At 41.1% G+C, this 20535-nt stretch overlaps 1 protein-coding gene and 1 long non-coding RNA gene across 2 annotated transcripts in view; both read right to left on the bottom strand.

Moving 5' to 3' along the window:
- LOC143694465 (uncharacterized) overlaps positions 1-6155 on the bottom strand; it is a 41285-nt gene extending 35130 nt beyond the window's left edge. Inside the window, exons 1-5 of the long non-coding RNA XR_013182950.1 lie at positions 6067-6155; positions 4564-4672; positions 3791-3964; positions 2922-3103; positions 2421-2521 (exon numbers count right to left, since the gene is read on the bottom strand). This is a non-coding gene — a long non-coding RNA (uncharacterized LOC143694465). The remainder of the gene's footprint in view (positions 1-2420; positions 2522-2921; positions 3104-3790; positions 3965-4563; positions 4673-6066) is intronic.
- A 5728-nt stretch (positions 6156-11883) lies between these two features.
- The window catches only part of LOC143694464 (uncharacterized), a 31863-nt gene continuing 23211 nt past the window's right edge, over positions 11884-20535 (bottom strand). Inside the window, exons 2-4 of the mRNA XM_077180928.1 lie at positions 19423-19571; positions 14989-15026; positions 11884-12058 (exon numbers count right to left, since the gene is read on the bottom strand). Of these exons, the coding sequence (XP_077037043.1) occupies positions 12046-12058; positions 14989-15026; positions 19423-19571 (200 nt within the window). The 3' untranslated portion in view covers positions 11884-12045. The remainder of the gene's footprint in view (positions 12059-14988; positions 15027-19422; positions 19572-20535) is intronic.

The raw sequence follows: 20535 nt of genomic DNA, 5'->3' as shown, positions 1-20535 counted from the left end.
TTTACTTTTACCTCCTTGGAAACACACACTATTTACTCCAGATGCTCCCACCAGTGGCTGGGTCCTCATGGGATCTCCTTCACCTTCCCTGGAATATGCAGAGTTTCAACAGAGGCAGAGGAGCTGATCTGTTTGTAAATTATGTGCACTGAGCTAAACAATTGAACAGTTAATTCCCCCAGGTAGCCAGTGACCACTGAATGTCTCTCTACTTAATTTGACAAATAATCTTTGGAAGGCTGGTAGTCATTTTAAATTTTTTTTTTATCTTAAAAAATCAGTGTGCAACTTCCTTCTGATGAATTTTTATTTTTTCTTTTAGTTTTTTGACATATTTCCAGTGGTCATCTTGTCTACTAAATTTGTTCGTCCTTTTCCATGCATCACTTTGGGAATCAGGGGTGGGAGGGAGGAGGGAGACTTGCTAAGAAATTGGAAAACATTTTACATTTTTTAAGTAGGTAAGATTAAGTGTTTGCGCCATAGTTTACAATGATAATAAAATAAATCTAGAAACTATTTCATGTATGAGAGCATGTGCATTAGAAAACATATTTCTGTAACAGATAACCATCTTCTGAACACCAGAATGTTGGTAATTTGTCAGTTTTTCTTTTAATTAAAACTGTGTATATAGTTCATGCTCTGTTTGATTCAGTGTCAACATTTTGGATGGGGGCTAAAACTGATTTCCTCTTAAATCTTTGCATTTCTCAGGACAACTGCTGAAGTGTGCCTCAACATTAAGCTCATGAACCCATGAGGTTTTGCCTGTTTCAAGATCAGTAAATCAAGAGATATTAGAGAGAGATATTAGAGCAACAGCCCTGATAAGACTCAAGACTTCTAACACTTCTGTAAATGCTCTCTTTACCAAAACTGCATCCATTTTTCCTCTCAGACAACCTGTTCTAATTCATTGCATCATAACCAAGCTGATCCACTGTAAAATGAATTAAAATTATGCTAGTTAGGAATTCAATTCTGAATATGTTTCTTAATGCAACTCATGAAATGTTTAAAGTGTTTAATTTTTTTTCTTTTTGTAACAACAGAAAAATCTGCCTGGTGTTTCTCTAAATAATTAAAAACAATATTTTCTTTTTTTTTTTTTTTTTTTTAATTTTCTGTCTTCCTTTCTGAAAATATAGAAACTTGGATGGTCTAGATTGGAACAGACCTCAAAAATCATCCAGTTCCACACCTTGCCATGGGCAGGGACACTTTCCAGTGGACCAGGTTGCTCCAAGTTTCTTCCAGCCTGGCCTTGGACACTTCCAGGGATCCAGATGCAGCCACAGCTTCTCTGGGCACCCTGTGCCAGGGCCTGCCCATCCTCACAGGGAAGGATTTTTTCCATATATCCAACCTAAATTTCCCCTCTTTCCTTTTGAACCCACCACTCCTGGTCCTGTCACTGCATTCCTGATGAAAAGTCCCAGATCCGGGTGAGTTTGGAGCCCAGCCCTCCTGAGTGTCACACACAGAGTGGAAATAACCACCACATTTCTCAAAAACACACACATCTCACCACATTTAGCTCCCAGCCCCAGTTCCTTCTACCTTGCCTATTTTAATAAATACTCATGGCACTCAATAAAATTAAAACATCAGTGAACAAAACAGATCCATATGAATTTTCCCCCAGGGATTGGGAATGGAGAGGAAGCACATCTGGTACAGGAGAGTCGTGTTGCTAACTGTGCTCTCTGATAGGTGACTACAGTGATAATCTCATTTATCTGCAGTGTACCTGAATGCTTCTTGGACCAAAACCCGGGAAAAGTAAAGGAAAAGACTGAAAAGGGAGAAAGCCCACTCAAAAAAAAAAGATGGCAACTTCCAGATGTGATCACCATGGCAGGGAGGTGCTGGATTCCCTGGGAATTACCTCAAGACAAACACGGTGAGAATTACTTTGGAGAGGATGTGAGGAAAAGCACACCATGAGAAAGAGGAGCAGATGCATCTTTCAAGCTCAGTATTCCTCATGCCTCTAACTTCACATGCCCTTTTACTAATTTTCCTACACTGATAATCTATAGAACCTAATTACACAAAGTCTAAAAAAGCTCCTTCCACGAAAGGCATAATGCTGATATCTGAGTCACGAGCACAGTTAATGTAATCTAACACATATTGCAGGAACCTACTGCACACAGATATTACCAATTAGCACATGATTTTAACAATCAACATTCATGCAATTAATAGAACACTTCATATTCCTTCTAATTTTGAGCTCTGCATGAGCATATGTTATCATGACGGAATGTGGGATCATTTATTTATACTGGAAGCAAGGCACCACATAGAAATCAGAGAGGCTGAAAGTTAGCCTGAAAGTGAAATAGGCTCAGCTTTGCACTGAGGAAAGAATATTATTAGTCTGAATTCTAAAAGTTGAACCTTTACCTCACCTTCTTGTTGATCCTTGCTGTCGGTGAACTTCTGGAGAGGAAACTGCATCCTGATTACAGCTGGGGAATACAGCAATGTGCTCATCAACAAGCACTCCTCTCTGAAATTGAAAGCTATGACATAATCATCGCTCAAAACAAAAAAAAAGTAAAATAGTAAAAGTAAAAAAGTAAATAAGTATGTCTTGCTTAGATATATATATATATATATAATATATATATGTATATATATATATTCAAAGACAGCAATAGACACCTTGTTTTCCATAATTATCTATTATTTTTCTTTACTGTGAACAGGAAAGAATCACTATATTTATAGGACAGATGAAGCATACAGAGATTAATCCCACATCCCCACAGCATTTAGCCACTCACTTTGAATACCATAGGATTTAGGAATTTGATACCTTTAGGATCCAGTCCTGTCTATTTTTATGGCAGCAGAAGAAGCAGGGAACCAAATGCCTGATTCCCAGAGAGGCTGCCAGCCTGCCTTACCTGTCTCTCTTTCCTCCTTGGTGCTGACACCAGTAAGAAGCAATGACACTACTTTAATTAGTGAAGTCCTCAATGTGTTACTGGCTCATTAAGGAGATGAGATGCTCAGTAAAGAAGGTGGTTTTTGCATGTAGGCTTCAAGGACTGACAGTGGCTGGAGCTGCTGCCTTCCCTGTCTGGTTCTGAGGAGGAGAACATCAAAACACAGGGGCTGTGAGAGCCTTTGCTCCAGAACTCCTTCCCATCTCCAGCTGCCTGGTTACAGAGATGTCCCTCATGTGGTTCCTGCCTCTGAGAACGTTCCAGCAGGCCTCCCCAGCCAAGCACATCCTTCAGGACCTGTGCCATGCCAGCATCCCACCACTCCGACCTTCAGGTCTGGAGGATCTCTCCTCTGATCCTGCTCTCAAGAGCTGCTGTCACCAGGGAGTCCCTTTCCCCCTGCAATGGAAGGTGGTGGCTGTCCCCTCTTTGCCTTTCCAGTGGGAACTGCATTAGATCCCCTTGGAAGAGCTCCAAGCCCAGCATGGGGAGGGTGTTGGTGCAGGGAATTCTCCCAGCAGCAGGCACCAAAGGAGCTCAGACTGCAGATGTAGACTCCAAATCTCTGTCTTTCCCTCTTTCAGGACAGGCTCCTGGGAGAATTTGGCTTACCAAACAACTGATGTGTATTTATCAACAGGAGAAAAGCAGCCATTCTCTGGGTAAAACTGTATTTCTAAAAAAATGTCATATTTATGTCTCCCATTGCTGTCTCCCCCCCATTAAGGCAGCCTTCACAGAAATGTTTCACTTTTTGGGCTGCTGCCATTCCAAACAAGAACAGATTAGAGCAACCTATAAGTTGATAAAGAAAAGAGAGATTTCACCTGTGACTACACCTCTCATGTTTATCTCAAGGGCTCTCCAACCCAGTATTGGTAAAAAGGTGGTGAATCCTCTCTGAAAGGATGTCAGCGTCCAGCTGTGCAATATCCACACTTGGAAATAGGGGTGCAGTTCAGTCAGTCCAGATTTCCATGACGATCAGGGCAGATGTACAGCTATAGAAAAATGAGAGGGGGGGGAAAAAAGGAAGTTCTCAAATTCAGTTTGTCTGAGGTAACTTCAGTGAAGGTAATAGAGCAATGTGAGTATCACTGACAGGGAGCTAAACTAAGCATAATGGTTTTACACTGAGTAAACCCATTAACAGTGTCCTTCCTGCCAAAAAGAAATCAAAATATACTTTTTTCCACCAATATCTTCAGTAAACTTCTATTTTTCTTAATCATTATTTTTATTGAAGGCTTTACTGCACAAAGAATCCAGGGGAGAAAAGGAAATCACATAATGGTGCAGGTTGGGGAATTCTCTAAAAATACGTAACTATGGCACCCTTGTCATTACCAATCAAATGTTCTTGATAAAAAGTAAAGTAATTAGCCTTTGAGAGGAGCATAAAGCTAATTAAAAATGACAACTTAGTCATCTCAACAAACAACAGCATGGAACCAGCCCAGAGTTCTAACTATAGCACAATGTGAAAACCTGACCTGCCACAACCACTTGCCTTCAACCCCTTAAGAGAAACCACAGTTTGTGAGAGTGAAACTCTGATAACCTTTTCCTTCATTGTAAAATTTAGGTTCATCTCACCTACCATCCAATATTTCTGTTTGTTCTCAGAGTTTCTTCATCTTTTTCTAAGAAAGTTTTGCCCGACTATCAGAAATTTTTCCAAGTGAAATGATGGAAATTTGTGTAGTCTCCTAAAAGGAGATGACAAAATATGAAGCATGAACATATGCATTGTCAAAAAAATTCACAAGTTGCAAATGAGTTGAGTCTCATAACAAAGTTGCTTGCTCAGAATTTATAAATAATAACCAGAAACAAAAAGAAACCACTGGTCTCTCACTTACAGAGCAACTGGGGTTCTGTCCTCTCACAGGTGGTAATTACAAGGTTTTAATTCAGTTCTATAGAGCAAGAATGAACATTTCTATGAATATTTCTTCATTTCTTGCCCTACAAAAATCTTTGTGCAGGACACATTATCAGAAAATTATTACAATTGCCACAATTTTTTCTTAGCAGGTGTATTTACTCACGTCGCAGGTACTGAAGGAAATGAGTTGCTGCATTTTCATGGAATCACAAAATGACTTGGGTTGGAAGGAACCATGAAGTTCACCCCCTGCCTTGGGCAGGGACACCCTCCACTATCCCAGGGTAATCCAAGCCCTGTCCAGCCTGGCTTTGGACACTTCCAGGGATCCAGGGACAGCCACAGCTTCTCAGGGCCTCCACAGGAAGGATTTTTCCCAATGTCCCATCCATCCCTGCCCTCTGGCAGTGGGAGCCATTCCCTGGCTCCTGTCCCTCTATCCCTCGTCCCAAGTCCCTCTCCAGCTCTTCTGGAACCCCTTCAGGCACTGTTTTTAAATTTTTCTCTTTTCAAATCACCAGGTTCAACTAAATGTTTCCTAACATGAACATATATATAAAATATATAATATATATATACATAAACAAATACATTAACTGCAGCCAGCAGCCTGTGGCACTACATTCCTTAGAGCTGAGAGTTCATTCTCTTTAAGAATTAGAGTTCTGGAATCACAAAATCATTAAGGTTAGAAGCAACCTCTGAGTTCATCAAGTCCAACCATCACCATAACAATGCTGAAGTGTCCTAGCCTAGAGTGTGTGCATACAACAGTCTCCACAAAGTTTTGGCACAGCTCCTAAGCTCATACTCACAAAATTAGATTTAAAAAGGATAAGCCATTACTGTGATGGGCCAAGCCCAAACACTGGCTCCTCAACAGGTCCTGCTGAGTGATGCTGATACTTCATCACCCTGACAGACTTTCCTCAAGCATGCAGGAAATACAGATTTATCCTCAAAACAAAGATTGACTGGAATAGGAAAAGAGGTAGAAGAGATTATGGTTAGGTTTTGAGTATCCCACACTAATCTTTCACTACAGTTTCAGTTCCTGCTTGCTGGGAAGGTCAGAACAGTGACTTAGAGAAGGCCTGAGGCTGCTGCATCGGAAGCACCCCATGAAACAGTGATTGCAAGGCAATGCAAGCAGTGAAAACTTAAGCTCCTTTGACTTACAGAATATATGAATATATGAGAGGGTAAAATACTTACAGATGTGTATCTAGACCAAATAAAAAGGCCTTGTAGAGACAGGGAAATATGTATCTTGTGCCACGCCACTTGCAGTCCTAGGAAAGCTTGAAGCAGAAATAAAATGTTTGCTTATACTCTGAATAAACTTTGGATGAAAAGAAATTCTGAGCAGCCGTGAACCTGATAAAGACCTTGATCCTGCTCTGTAATGCTTGGTAAGACACAGCTCAGGAAGGCCAGGAAGGCTTAGGAAGGAGAGTCTCCCTAAGCCTCCTCCACAGCCAGTGGAGAGAGGGATCATCCATCCCCAGCTGGAGTAAGGAGGGACTGCTCCATTCCAGTCCATGGAAGCAAACCAACACATACAGGCTGAACATCTTAGGCTGGGATCCCAAATCTACAGATCTGCACCTCTCCATAATTATTCACAAGCCAAATGTAACAACTTTCCTGAGCCCTGCTTTACGAGCTTTTCATTGAAAACATTTTCGGGGTGAAATTTTTCCTCCCGCTGAGTTCTCTGTCGTGAATTCGGTGGAATTTTGGGTTATTCCAGTTTGCTTTTTCAATTCTTTAAAGTGTTTTCTCAAAGATTTTTGTAAAGGCCTGTGTCTAAAAAAGTTTTAAAGGCCCTAAAGGAAATGCAGTTTCTTTTCATACGCCTACAGGACAAGCAGGTGTTCTGGTCTCAGACTCTTAGATGTTATAGGACATAAGGGAAGATAAGAGAAGTGCTGCTTTTCTCTTCCTTTTCTGCTTTCCCCAAGCAAAAATTAAAGTTTTACAGGGATGAGGTAGTAATCTGCAACACCTGCAAGGAGCAGGCCTCTACTTGATCTTTTGACATGCCATTTCCTTGTGTAGGGATGCTGGAGATGAAAATGAGGTATTTTTCTTGTTAGGAAAGGAGAAAAGAGTGAAGTCTCCACTTATACCTCTCCTTAGACCCTACAGGTTCTAAACTTAATTCCAAGTTTAACCTGGAGAAATAAATGGAAAAAATACTCTGTAAGGAACAGGACGGTGTTGGCAGCAGAGTGGATTCAGTGCTCTAATAGTTCTTTGTCCAGCTCTGATTTCTTTGATACTATTTATAAAAATGCAAGAAAAATGATGGACCACTCCAAACAAATTGTTACCATAAACCAACAGCAAACAGCAGAATTGGCCCTTTAAGAGTTGTGTGGAGAGAGGGAGAGGACTAATAATGTACCTTTCCTGGTCCTGGGCTATGTTTATCTCCCATATTTATTTAAAAGCAAATCAAAATACTTTTAAACAAGTCGGCTGGTTCCAAATTTAGGAACAATTGAACAAAGAGGAATCTGCTAATTCCAGATGGAGTGCATATAGTCCCTTGGCACTTATTACTTACCAAATGTTTCAGAAAGCAAACACATGACCTAAAAGATTTCGTGAGTGTGGGGTCCTCAAAAAGCTTTTAACAAGTCATGTATTTCCAACCGTATTTACTTTACCCACACACAAAACCCCTACTTCGTTTTCCTTTCCATTCTTTTTTTCTCTTTCTTTTTCTTTTTTTTTTTTTTTTAGGCAGACAATGCTGCCTTTAAAGACTATTTATGGATGATTCAGCTATCCCATCAGGGCAGGAGCTCTAAAGGTGTCTCCTTTGAAAGGCTTCAGCTGTGGAGCATCTGCTGCCTGCCAGGGCCACCTTCCCCGGCGGGTGCAGGTGTTTTGCTAAAGTGGGATCCTCCTGCCCAGCCCTGCAGGAAATGGGCACCCACAGATGGTTTCTTATCTCAGAGAGACACCAAATATTTCTCTGTTGTGGGTTTTTTTTTTTTTTTTCTTTTAAACCTGCTCCCTTGCACACCAAAGTTGTCCTGCAACACCCTGCAAGGCAGTGCCAAGCCACCATCGTGATGCACCTCCAGGCAAATTAATTGAGATTTTATTTTTTTTTTGTATGCATTTCATATGCGTTGCTGAGGTGTTTTAAATTAATTTAATGGGAAAATTAGTCTAATGAATGCAACTTGGAATTTTTTAGGGAGTATTATATTCCGTTATTATAATTGTTTCCTCCCCAAATTAAATACTTCAGGGGAAGAATAAAGTAGAAATTCTTGATTTTTGAGGCAGTTTGATGAAAGTTGGTGATTTTTCACCAGCTCACCTACCCCAGGAGAACAGAGGTGGCAGTGACATTGCCATCTGCGTCTGTCCCAAGCTTCTGGAGCCAGCAGCATGTGCAGGTCCTTGTAGGCAAAAATCCCACCTGGGTGACTGCTTCAGGAGACCTTCACTAAACCCCTTCAGTCTGAGAGGGTAAAAAGGTTTCACTTTCCTAGGTGATAATTTTCATGACACAGACTATAAAAACTTCAACATTTCTGCTGGAGGGATGAGCCCAGTCCTGCAAGAGGGGCAAAGTCAAGGGCAGCAGAGAAAACTACTTAATAAACATTTAATTCTCTATTGAGGTGATTTATTTTTTCTGTTTTTGCTTTCAACATTCTAGCATGTCTTTCCTTAGAAATCAAGTCCCTTCCATGATTCTCAAAGGGGAAAAAATCTAGAGGCAGTGAGTTGTGACTAAGAGACTGGAAAGAGAAATAACTTTTCATGACAGTAAGAACAGGTAGATGCAATTTAGTCTTGAGTTTTAGATGAGTTATACCTCTTCTCTTTAAGCTTTTTAATTTTTTTTCCCCTCTAGCTCTTGTTTTAATAACCTTCCTCCAGTTATGCTGCAACCCTTTCCTTTGGGCTTCTATGGCTGTCATTTTTTCATAGCCACAGACTCAGCCCAGAAAGAAACTGAGGGCAAATATTGTTATTCCAATTTGAGTAACTACAAGGTGAAATTTATCTGCTGACAAAGACTCTTTGTTCAGTAACTCTTCTCTCACTGTGTGCAGTGTGATAGTCCCTAAAGTTTTCCTACTGCAAATCCTTAAGCTGCACCAGCAAACTCAGGCAAACACGTTATTTTACATTTTTAACTGAAATGCTTTTTGTTTTTATTTTAATGAATCCCCTAACTCCAAGTTTAATTAAACTCATGTTTTTTAATTAATTACCAACAAATGCAAATAAGGCAAACTACACAAACATGTATTCACCGTTCCCTGATAGATACGTGGGTGGGGTTTTTTTAATCCTGAAGTGTCAGGATTTAAAAATCTCTAAGTCTTGAGGGTTACAACCCAAAAAATTCTTTTCATTTGGGGCTTTATGAGAATATTTTAGTAGTTCATGACAGGGAGCTCTTCTGCTTAAGGGAGGAGAAAGCAAACTGCAGGTTCTTTAGCTTTTACCCATGTTATTCTTGCTAAACAACAGTGACACTCAGCAGATTTAGGCCTGTGCATATATTATTACAAGGAAAAAAAAAAGTAGAATACAAGAATTTCATAGAATCACAGTTGTGTTCAACTTCCCTAAATGCTGACAATGTGGATTCATGAAATGCTCTCTCTGGTTATTTAAGTGCAGCTAAACCAGAAATCCTAAATGAAACACATAAGAGTTCAAGCATCAAACTCAAATGCTCAAAGCCCAGGAACCCCAAATTTAAGACATGTAATATAATCATGCTTAAATATTAGAAACTCTCTCCTCTGAGGACAATGCACAGTTGAATTACTTTTTTAAACTACATAAGTATTATTCTCAGGAGGAAATATTTCAAGATCTCATGAAATATTACTCTGAAGAGTTGCTTAGAAATGTCTTAGCTTCTCTGATCACTTTTTTCAGTCTAAACCCTGCAAAAGCAACCCGTCCCTAATACATGGGATTATTTAAATCATTAAAGCAAGCAGGAATATTTGTTTCTGCTCCCTTCCATGGATGAGTTTGGCTGTGTCCACATCTAGTTCAGCTCTATCTCACAGTCCCAGAGTGACCTGAATCCACACACAGAGATCTCGAGTTTGCTTAAAGCCTGAGCTCAGTTCTTGAGCTCGGGCCCTCCTGGATCCCAGCCCAGAGTCCTGGCTCTCTACACCCTGGACACAAAGTAAAGCCAGCACTGGAGTGCTCAGCAAGTTCCCTGGACAATGTATTTTCCCATCAGTCAGCAGGTAAGAGCTGTTTTTCCTACTTGGCAAAGGGTTTTCTTATTTGCAGCAGCACCACACACCTTTGGGAAACATAATCTGCAAGTGTTTGCAAGCACTCACATTTCCACGTCTATTTAGAGTCATTTTTTAGGTTATATTTTGAGTTTTATACATCTCTATATTTATATATTTACGAATTTTCATAAATTTTGTATTTTTTATGCACATATACAACTCTCTATGTACATATCCATAGAACCTCTTCTACTTCTCCCCATTCAAAACAACAGGCAGGTTTCTCCATCAATTAGCATGGGCTGGAAAGAAGAAGAAGAAAGAACTGACACTAAACCACCTTTATCTCCATAAAGAGGTTTCCTGCTCCCTAAGATGCTAAATGAGAATGCACAAGTTTGTGCTGCCTCTTTTCCCACCAAAAAGGCAATGAAACAACTTAAAAGAGAAATTAACAGCTTTGAGATCTGACTATATAGATAACTTTTGGGCTAGTAGGAGTTTTTCTAGCTCCCTGTCCCTCCATTTGCCCAGATGAAAAATGGGAATAAGCTGCCCCTAACGATCTTGTGCAAAACTTTAATTATGTTTAGCTTATCTAATTGATGTATTTTGAGGAGCTTGGCTAAAAGATGTCATATTTGCAAAGCTATTTGTTGTGTTTAAAGATATTTGTGCTCCCATCCTTGGGAAAATTCCTCACGTTCCCTGTCCTGCTGCACTTAGCAATGATCCTATCTTGATTGTGTTCCAGCTACCCAGTGTCAAAAATAATCAGGAATAGGCAAGATAAAGCACAAGAGTGTTCTGTGGAAGGCTGTGAATCCAGTGGCTCCTCCTTCCCCTCCTTGTCCAGTCTAAACACATGCAACCCTTTGGAAATGATAAATAAATAATTAAACCAGCAGGGCAATGTCCACTCGTCTCCTGAACTGCTCCTGTAACATGATAGTCCTTAGGCAGCCATGCAAGATTTATCATCAGAATTTCAAGGCCTGAGAAAGCCCTTAAAACATCCCACATCCCCCCAGACAGCTCTTCCAAAAAGATGAGGAAATAAAGATATTCCCTCTTTTGCTTTTTCCCGGTTTCCTTCCAGCCCACAGGTTGGCGAGAGGCGCGGGGACCGTCAAAACCAGCTTTGGTAAAAAGGGGTTTTCCTTCCTTAAGAAATATTGCAAACAGAAGATTCCCATGTTTGAAAGGTCAGAGGAAAAAAATATAATGCACTCATGAAGAGACAACCTCATTAATCGTGTTGTTCTTGGCCCAGTCAATAGAAGAAACATAAATGCTGTCAACACTGCACTGCTAGATAAAGGATAAAAAGTGGGAATGAAATGTTTTACTGCAAAGACTGCTCTTATGGTTTGAGAACATTTCTGGAAATAACCTGAGCTGAGAAAATGTTCCCTAGGAGGAATACATTCTGTGGGAAACTGTGTGGAAGATAAAGTTTGGTCAGTGACCTTCTCACTATCCTCTAATCACACAGCACACACTGCTCCAAAGAGAAAAAAAGGGATACTGTGCAGCTAGAGACACTTTACCTTCCCCACATTACATGAATTGAAGTGGAAAACACAAGAGTATCATAAATCTCTATTTCATGCCTTCAGATACTGTAGTGAAATAATAATCTACTGTAACTCACCGGGAAAAAAAAAAAAGTGACTTTTGGTTTAGGGCACTGCAATAACACCAACCGTGATACACCTTGGGTGAGCATAAAAACAAATGACTGGAAGTTGCTAAAAGGGGAACTTGCCTTTTCATCTGTGCAACGTTAGAAACGGAGAAAGAGCCTCACATTTCTCATCCAAGAGCAGGAATAACAGAGAGGGGGAAGGCATGAGGCGAGACCTCTCCCGTGCAGGCAGCTCCAAGGGATGAGACAGAAAAGCTCAGTTTAAATACTCGCACATTAATGCAGCAGCAGCAGCAGCATTCAGACACTGTATCTGTACAGACAGAGAGAGTAAATATTGGCTTATGTAGTTACTCCTGGGAAGATTAGGGAGACATCAAATATGGATGTGCCCAGCACTCCACACACAGGGAGGGTATTGGAAAACTCCCACCTTTAGATATTTGTGGGGAATATCGCTTTTCCTCTTCTTTTTTTTTTAATATTTTTTATTTGTCCTTTGAAAGCAGAATTACTGTAATTACTGTCTCTAAAAGGTGGTTATTTGAAGACTGGTGTTACACGCACGGAAATGTCAAAGCTTTTTTGGTTTCTGCAGCACGAATCTCGGGAATGCAGTGTGATCTTCCTGAAATGGCATTACTGGGGTAATGCCACAGCACAGGAGTTGGGTAAATATTTTCCTTGTGCTCATCAGCTCCTGGCTGTTGACAAATACACTACCTAGAGCAGTAATGCAGGGTAATGATGTCATTACTGGGGGATAAACATCGCAGCTGCCGTGCGTGCCTATAGCTCTTGCAAAATAGAGCTGAGGGTGAATTAGTTTGTGTACTCCACATCTTTCAAATATTTCACTAATCACCATAGAAATAATGAACTAATTCAGACACAGGCAAAACTGAAGTGCTCCAGTTCAAAATTACCCTTTTTTGGGAGGAAGGATCCTTAAAGATAAAGAGAGTGGAGTGGACAGAATGAAATAGCTTTGTGTCGCTGTCCCTTGCTGGTTTCCAATGGGACATGAAACAGAGAGGGTGCAATGACATATTCTGATTTTACTTCCATCCATCTGGAACCAAGAACTACCAGAAGTCTGACAAGACAGCCTGATTTCCAGCCAGATTTCTAGAAATGTTAATAAGAGCTCCTTATTCAAAAAGCACCTTCAAAACTTCTTAACTAGCAGGAAGAGAACCTCGGATGTCTCATCAGCCACCACAATTACTCCTGGAAAAAGACCAAGAAGTACCCTGCAGAATTCTCCTCCTACCAAACCTGTGAATGCCTGTACATAATCAAACCTACATACATCAAATCATAGAGATATATCATCCATACACAAGATAATGTAGGTAACTAGAGGTCAGGAATAAAACCTTTTGGAAAACCTGCAAGGGATGGACAGAAAGGAGCAGCATTTTAACAGATGTTCTCTTGAGAACTTCATTCAAAATAAATTTCTATATTTAAGTGTATTAATTTATATATTAAGGAGATCCTTCCCTTTGCTTAGAGCTTTCCAAGGTTAAACCAGGAATATCTCAGAAATCCACAGAGGATGGAGCACCATTTCCAGTGCTTTGGTCAGGTACATATCAGCTGCAAAACAAGCTCAGGACCACACAGGACCTGCAGAGGCTTTGGGGGGTGGTTTATGGCAATAGCAGAAAGTCACCAGCAGAATTTTCTCGCTCCATTTTGTGCAGTGTAACTTAATGGCATTATCGACATCTTCTGTGATATACATCCTGTGATCAGTGCAATTACTGCATGTCATCACCACTGTAAATTTACCCAGCCTGAAACCATTTTAAACTTAAACTGCATACTTAAGAACTACTATCCACCTCCTCTTTGTAAATTAGCTGTATGATTTATCTGTGGGAACCATTTCAAAAAGTATACATTCAGAAATACATATACCACATGATGTCTTTTCCATATGGCATCTCATAATTATTTTGCTGTGTGTGAACATGATGAAAACAGTTTCATAATTCTCTAAGGGTTGGGGTAAATTATTTCAATTAGACATATTTCAGAGCAAACATTACCTTAGGGTTTATTAATAATAGTACCTGAGAAGGAACAGCTGCCTTTTAAGCAGTGAGAGCTGTCAACTTCTCACTGCCCCCCTGTAGCACCCCTTTTGTGACTTTAAAAAAATGGTAGATTTTCTCATGCTTTACCTAAACAGAGAACTTGGCAGCTGAGACCTGGTTGTAATCCTCAGCAAGGGAGCTGGTGGGTGGATTTTTTTCTCTATAAACTCTTGTATAAACCACACCAGTCTCCTGGTATTTATTTTGTGTAATGTTGGAAATCATACACAGATCCAACAGGCCATGTAAAGGAGTTTTGTAACTTCCTGAAACTCTTTCAGGCAAAATCTTTTCTCCAACAGCAGTCCCAGGCTGTCAGGATAATATCATAATTTTTTAAGGGCAAGGTTCCTCAACTATTTGTAACAGGATAGTTTTGAAAATGCAAATCTAAATTAGATCAGCTAATTATTAGGAATTACTGTTGGAATTATTAAAAAGAAAATTAGCTCCACTGTCAGAGTATATGGACTGTTTTGCAAGCTTGCCCTGCAGTTTTCTGTATTGTGTTCCTTATTTACTTGTTTTTATATATCAAAACTCTGAAATTCCGGGCCTTGATTTTGAATGAGCAGTTGTGTAGGGATACCCTCTGCTCAGATCAGCCCACCTGCTTTGATGCTCTCCACAAATTCATCTCCCTCTTTGCAAGGAATACTTTAATTTAACTCACAAACGCCTAAGGATCCATGTAAACCCCCAAATCTGAAAGGGAAGTGTGCTGAGAGGCAGCCAAGGAACAGGCATGGAAAATCCCTGCCTCTCCTCACCCTCCACAGCATGCAGAGTGAATTGACCCTGAATGCACAGTCACTAAAGCTGGGTTGAAAAAAGGGACAGAGTTACATCTGTGGGCTAATAAATAATGCAGGTACAATCTCACAGAGGGCTGGTGTGACTGAACACTTGTTACAACCTGTGGGCTGCAGGAAAAGTGTTGTGAAGCTGCAGCTCTCAGTCAAAGAGTGGGAGGTGAGGGCGTCGGCCCTCCCCAAAATCCTGCTTATCCCAGCCTCACGCATGGAAGAGGGATGAAAGCACCCAGCATGGGAAAAGTGGAAATTTAAACTGAACTACCTCTAGTAAGAGTTAAACTTCCTGAGTTTTAAAATTAGTGTGTTGAGAAATCAATTCTCACCTTGGCTGCCAGTCTTTGATCCAGCAATGCTTGTGTGCCTGTGGGGAGCGGGATTCTCATTTAGTTTATCAATTCCACCACAAATATTTACACACACACACACAAAAAAAAAAAAAAAAAAAAAGCACAAAAAGTGAGAAAGAGCATGTTCTTATATGCAGAACTGTAGGGGCTGCACACAGAATCACAGAATGGTTTGGGTTGGAGGGGTCATTAAAAACCATCCAGTCCCACCCCCTGCCAAGGGCAGGGACACCTTCCACTGTCCCAGCTTGCTCCAAGCTCTGTCCAGCTTGGCCTTGGACACTCCCAGGGATGTGCAAACCCATGAAAGCCAATACCAGGATATCCAAAATGCTCAGTTATCACCCGGCCAAACATGATTCTTCCACTACGTCATTATCATACTTTCATTCTTTTCATCTCAACCACAAGAGGAAGAAAGCATTTCCAAACAGAAAAGAAAAATTGATAGGTAAAGGGATTCAAGCTACAAAATATTTCCTTCTGATTCAGGTCCTAGTATTTTTGCCTGGCTCAAGTTCAGGAAGATCTATAACTTTGTTGAGTAATTTCCAAAGGCCTCTTGCCTGTGTCTGCTCAGGAACACCTTTAGCTTTGAACTTGGCACTTTAAATATGAGAGAAGCCATTTGCTCCTCTGCCATCCCTGGTGCAGTGAAACCTGTGCATTTCTACAGAGGTTTTTGTCTGTCCCAGGCAGGTCCCACTCCACAAGGACCTTCAGCACTGGGTGCTCCATACTCAAAATTCTGGGCCAGACTCTCTGTGTCCTGCTGCAGTGTGTAGAAACCCATAAGAAGTGAATAAATGGGAACCCCAAGCCTAAAGCCTCTTTAATAAATTGAATTAACAAGCTTTTGTCCAATGTTTGTACTTTGAAACTGGTTTTTAATTTAGGGAAGAATATATTCCCAATCATCAATATATTCCCAATCATAATCTCTTTCCACATGTCAGCCAAGGAGGGGACAGACCTCCGACCTTTGCTTTCCTCTCTACTTAATTCCTTTATTTGTTCTCCTTCACTCACTCACTCACTCCCTAATCACACAATCTGTGTTACAGTTCACATGCTGCTGTACTTTTCAGAATCCCACCCTTTTCTGGGTTCAATTCTTTTTGGGCAACTCTCCTGAAGCAACGAAGCTTTCACACTGGCCCTGTCTGCCAGACATTTTCTCCCTTTGCCACTTGCCAATTCATTGGCTTATTTCAATCCAATTTAATAGAGAGGTAGAAGCCCTAAAGATAATTAAATTCCTGTAACTTCTGCAAACATTGGCAGCTGGAGACAGGTAGGGGAATGAAAAGAGGGCCTCTGTCACAGCAAAAACTGCAGTCATAGGTTTAGCTTGGATTTTAGGAAATCTTTCTTTGCCAAAAGGGTTGTCCAGGGCAGTGGTGGAGTCCCTATCCCCCCAAGGGATTTAACAGCCACATAGATGTGGCACTTGGGCACATGGCCTTGTGGTGGCAGGGATGGGGAATGGTTGGGGTCAATCATCTCAAAGAGATTTTCCAGCCTAATAATTTCTAGAAGGTTCTACAGGAACATTTCTGCTGGCCTGGGCTCAGACAAGAGGTTAATGTGAGACACAGCACCTGGGGAAACTGAGGCACTATGGCAAAGGATGGCCATGCTCAGATCCTTCATATCAAAACATGAAGGATTCAAATATCAAATCTGCCACTGCAGATTCGATATTTGAATCCTTCATCTTTTGACATGAAGGATCTGAACATGAGACTTCAGGAATTCTGCATCTCAGGGTACAGTGTTAACTTTGCTTCTCCTTCCCACAAAGTGCTGATCCTCAGGTCCCAGTTTCACCTAATTTCTGCAGAAGTGTATAAGAGCTGATGTGGTACCTGGTACCCAGGGAGGAGAATCTAATTCCAGATTCAGCATCTGTGCATACAGTGTTGTCCTCAGCCTGTAGTTTTTGAATCTGAAAGCCAATGACAGCAACACGGTGAGTGTTTGTATTGTTATTTGTCTTCACAATCACTTCTGGCTTGTGCTGCTCTCATACCTGCTCACAACATCATTGCATGAGTGACGTGGGTACAAACCTGAGCTCAGCAGTTGCACAATGTCCTTTATTGGCAATGGGACTCGGCTGGGAGTCAAGAGACAAACTTCCATCTGTTAGCAAAAGGTTGTGGGACTGTGAAAAGCTATCTTTTTTTTTTTTCTTCTCTGTCCTTTTTTTCTCTCACACACTTTGCCTTTTTCATTAGTTGGAGCTAAAAGTCCTTGAGCAGAAAGGCCTCTTTTTGCACCAGATGTTTGCATGAGCCTAACACATTGGGAGCATTTCTTAGCTCAGGTCCAGATGGGCTATTGCAAAGAAGATAATATCAAGACTAGCAAATACTGATGTTCTTATGTCTATATGACAACATCACCTTTGAAATGGGAACACTTGTCTGTATATGTTATGAGAAAACATTTTTACTTGCATATTTAGCTGTAACAGCCCCGCTGAAGTGCAAACATAAGATCTTAAAAGTACCTCCATCAAAATTAATGGACAGCCTGACAGAGATCAAACCTGTTTTCTGCAAAGAGATTAATAATCTCACGGCATCTAAGATTTTGCCATGCCTGTCTTTTTTCTGTTTCTCTTGCTCTGAGAGAAAGGCTGGACCTCTCCTGAATGTTGCCTACCACCCATGAGCTTGGCTCAAGACCCATCTGTAAATTTCATTTTCCTTTTGAAGAGACGAAATTTTCCTTGACGAAGGTGATTATCAGGTATTAAAGGCTAATCTTATAATAAATTTGTGAATTAGTAAGCTTATTTCTTAACTAGTCAAAAGCAAATCCCTCTTGCTCATACCTTGTTACGCCGGCATCGCGTGCTATCCTACCTCTGGAATTTAATCATTTGTCAGGGTAAAAAAATCCCGAGCAGAGATGTTTGCTCACTGAAATGAACCAGGGTGGCCAGGTTACTCCCCATAATGTGGAGTTCTTTTAAGATTTTTTTTTTAAATTTAATCCCAAAGGGCTTTTATTTTGTGTCAATTCGTACAATAAAGTTCTCTTTTATGAGGCTGACTTCGCTCATGTGTTGTTAGCACACTTAATTAAACTCTGAAATGCTTAATTCTTTCTGGGGCCCTAATTCTGTTCTATACAAACATTGCTGTGTGCCCTACACAAGGGAAAGTCAATGTAATTCGACACAAATTTCAAAGACCTCCCCAAAGCGTTTGTTTGTGTGTTGGGCAAAGGAGAGGGGAGGGAAAGAGCTGGTTGGGAATTCCTGGCTTTGGAATTGCCCCCGTTCTGAAGGTGAGGAGCGTCTGAAACACTTGGACCCGCTTCTAAATCCCCCCGCAGCCTGGAAGCACGGCTTGACTCTGGTCCAGCTGTACCCAAAAGCAGGGATAAATTATGCATGTGAGGGGCTGCAACAGCCTTCACATTAAATATTGATCTGCTGGTGCTGTGCCACGCTGCGAGCCCGAGCATCTCCAGATCCACCTGTCTGCTCCGCGGTGACGGCCGCTCCCGCAGGACCGGCTCTGGCGTGGCGCACAAAGCCTCCCGTCTCAAATAGGTGGGTCCAGAGCAAATCTCCTCAGCTTAATTTATTCCACACCCTTGCTAGCATAACAAGTGTTCCTCAGCCTCTGTGGATATGTATTCGAGAGGGAGCTGTCTGTCTACATTTGATTTTACATTTCCTTCGGCTGGTTCAGAGATCCATAAGCAAAACCTGGCACCCGGGGACGTCCAAGAGGATTGTGAATTCATGAACAATAAATGGGTTACAGTCAGACCTTAACATTTTAATCTCTGGCAGATAGGGTTTGGATAAGTGCTTTTGGGTAGCTCTGTGTAATAGATTTTTTTCACCTGCATACGTATTTTACTCGACTATTTTTGAGCAGAAGGATTTCACAGGGGTGAGGAAACAAAAAGTCTCCTCCAAGGGTGGCCACCTGCACTCTCCCATTGCTGGCCTGGCAGGCAGAGCTACCTTTCAGCCAGCTGGAGCACTGGAAACACATGCAACACCATTTTCAAAGGAAGGACTGGGCACATCATCCAACAAGAATAAGGAAAAACCTCTTTCCAATCCCACCACAGCACCTTTTGATCTCAGCCTCCTGCAGTGGGGGGCATGTCTTGGAATGCCCTGTAGCCTAGGAGACAGATCATGCCCTTACAAGCCTTCCTTCCCACATCTTTCCCTCAGCCTCCAACATAACATGGCCATTTTTTTGATCTGGAGGAATTTCTGCAGCCACAAACCACCCCTGGCCTCTATGGGTACTGCTGCCCCAAGAGATGGGAAAGCTGCACCCGATATGACCTGGGTTTCAAGCACCAAAAAAAAAAAAAAAAATAAAACATCCTTCCTGAGCTCTCCCTCCCATCCTGCAGCAGTTCTCCTACCTCCAGACGCAGGTCCTCGAGGCCCATCAGGATGTTGGAGGCAGATGTCTTCTCCAGCCCACTTGCTTGTCTCATCCACTTGTCCATGTGCTCCTTGTAAAGGTGCTGACCTTTGTTTGAGACATCAAAACTGTAAGACTGAATCAGACCTGTGAAGAATAAAAACGATTGTGAGTGTTAAGTAATTTTCCTAATAAGAAATGACTGTAAGCAGCTTTCCCAGCATTTGTGCATTATATCCAAATTTCTAAGTTATAGTGAGTCATCAAAACCATTTCCAATTATTTTATTAGATGCTCCAAACAAGAATCTGAGCAGCCTGACTGTATAAGAAAGGCTGGAAGGGTTAAAGTAAGGAACTTAATAACTCACTTTAGTTAAACATTTACAGTTAAGTCACATATTGAAGTTTTTCCACACCTGAAAACATAGAATCTTTCTGAAAATTACTTAGTAAAGAATTAGTGTGGCATGCCCATTGACTAGGTATTCCAGCAAGATGGAAAACTCTTACATGATCAGCCTTTACTAGATTTCCTTTCTGTCTTTTTTTTTCCTAATTGCAACACAGCCAAGAAGGCACAAAATTGGAGAAAACAATGCAATAAAGAAAAAATGGGAGAATCATACTTTCTTATTATTTTCACAGGAAGACTTGGGTTTAACTCTTGGGAGGAGGCTCAGCTCAAATGACATTTTCACACAACCAGCACCTCCTCTCCTATCTGTGCACTGAGCTGGGTTCAAAATAGCTGAATAGCAATAACTACCAGGCCAGTTGTGGATCTGACATTCAGAATTAAGCAGATGGCAAGCACAAAAATACAGTCTGGGTTAAACACTGACCACATTTGCCAGAAGCACAGACAGAGAAACCCCAGCCACATCCAGATCACAGGCAGAGCACATCCAGATCTACCAAAACAGTGAGAGCAGAATTCAGTATAAATTATTCTGTGCTAATAGTACACGGACATCTGACAGTATTTTTCTTTTCATGCCTTGCTTTTTTTTTTTTTTTCCTTTTTTTTTTTTCCCTTCAAAAGGATGGAATTTCACTCCGTACTGGACAGTTTGGCCAAGAGCTTTTTCCCAAATGGATTCAATCCCTTT

This window comes from Agelaius phoeniceus, chromosome 7 (assembly GCF_051311805.1).
Source record: "Agelaius phoeniceus isolate bAgePho1 chromosome 7, bAgePho1.hap1, whole genome shotgun sequence".
NCBI classification, from domain to species: Eukaryota; Metazoa; Chordata; class Aves; order Passeriformes; family Icteridae; genus Agelaius; species Agelaius phoeniceus.
Note: the sequence above shows the minus strand (reverse complement) of the source record. Positions and strands in the feature narration are given on the sequence as shown.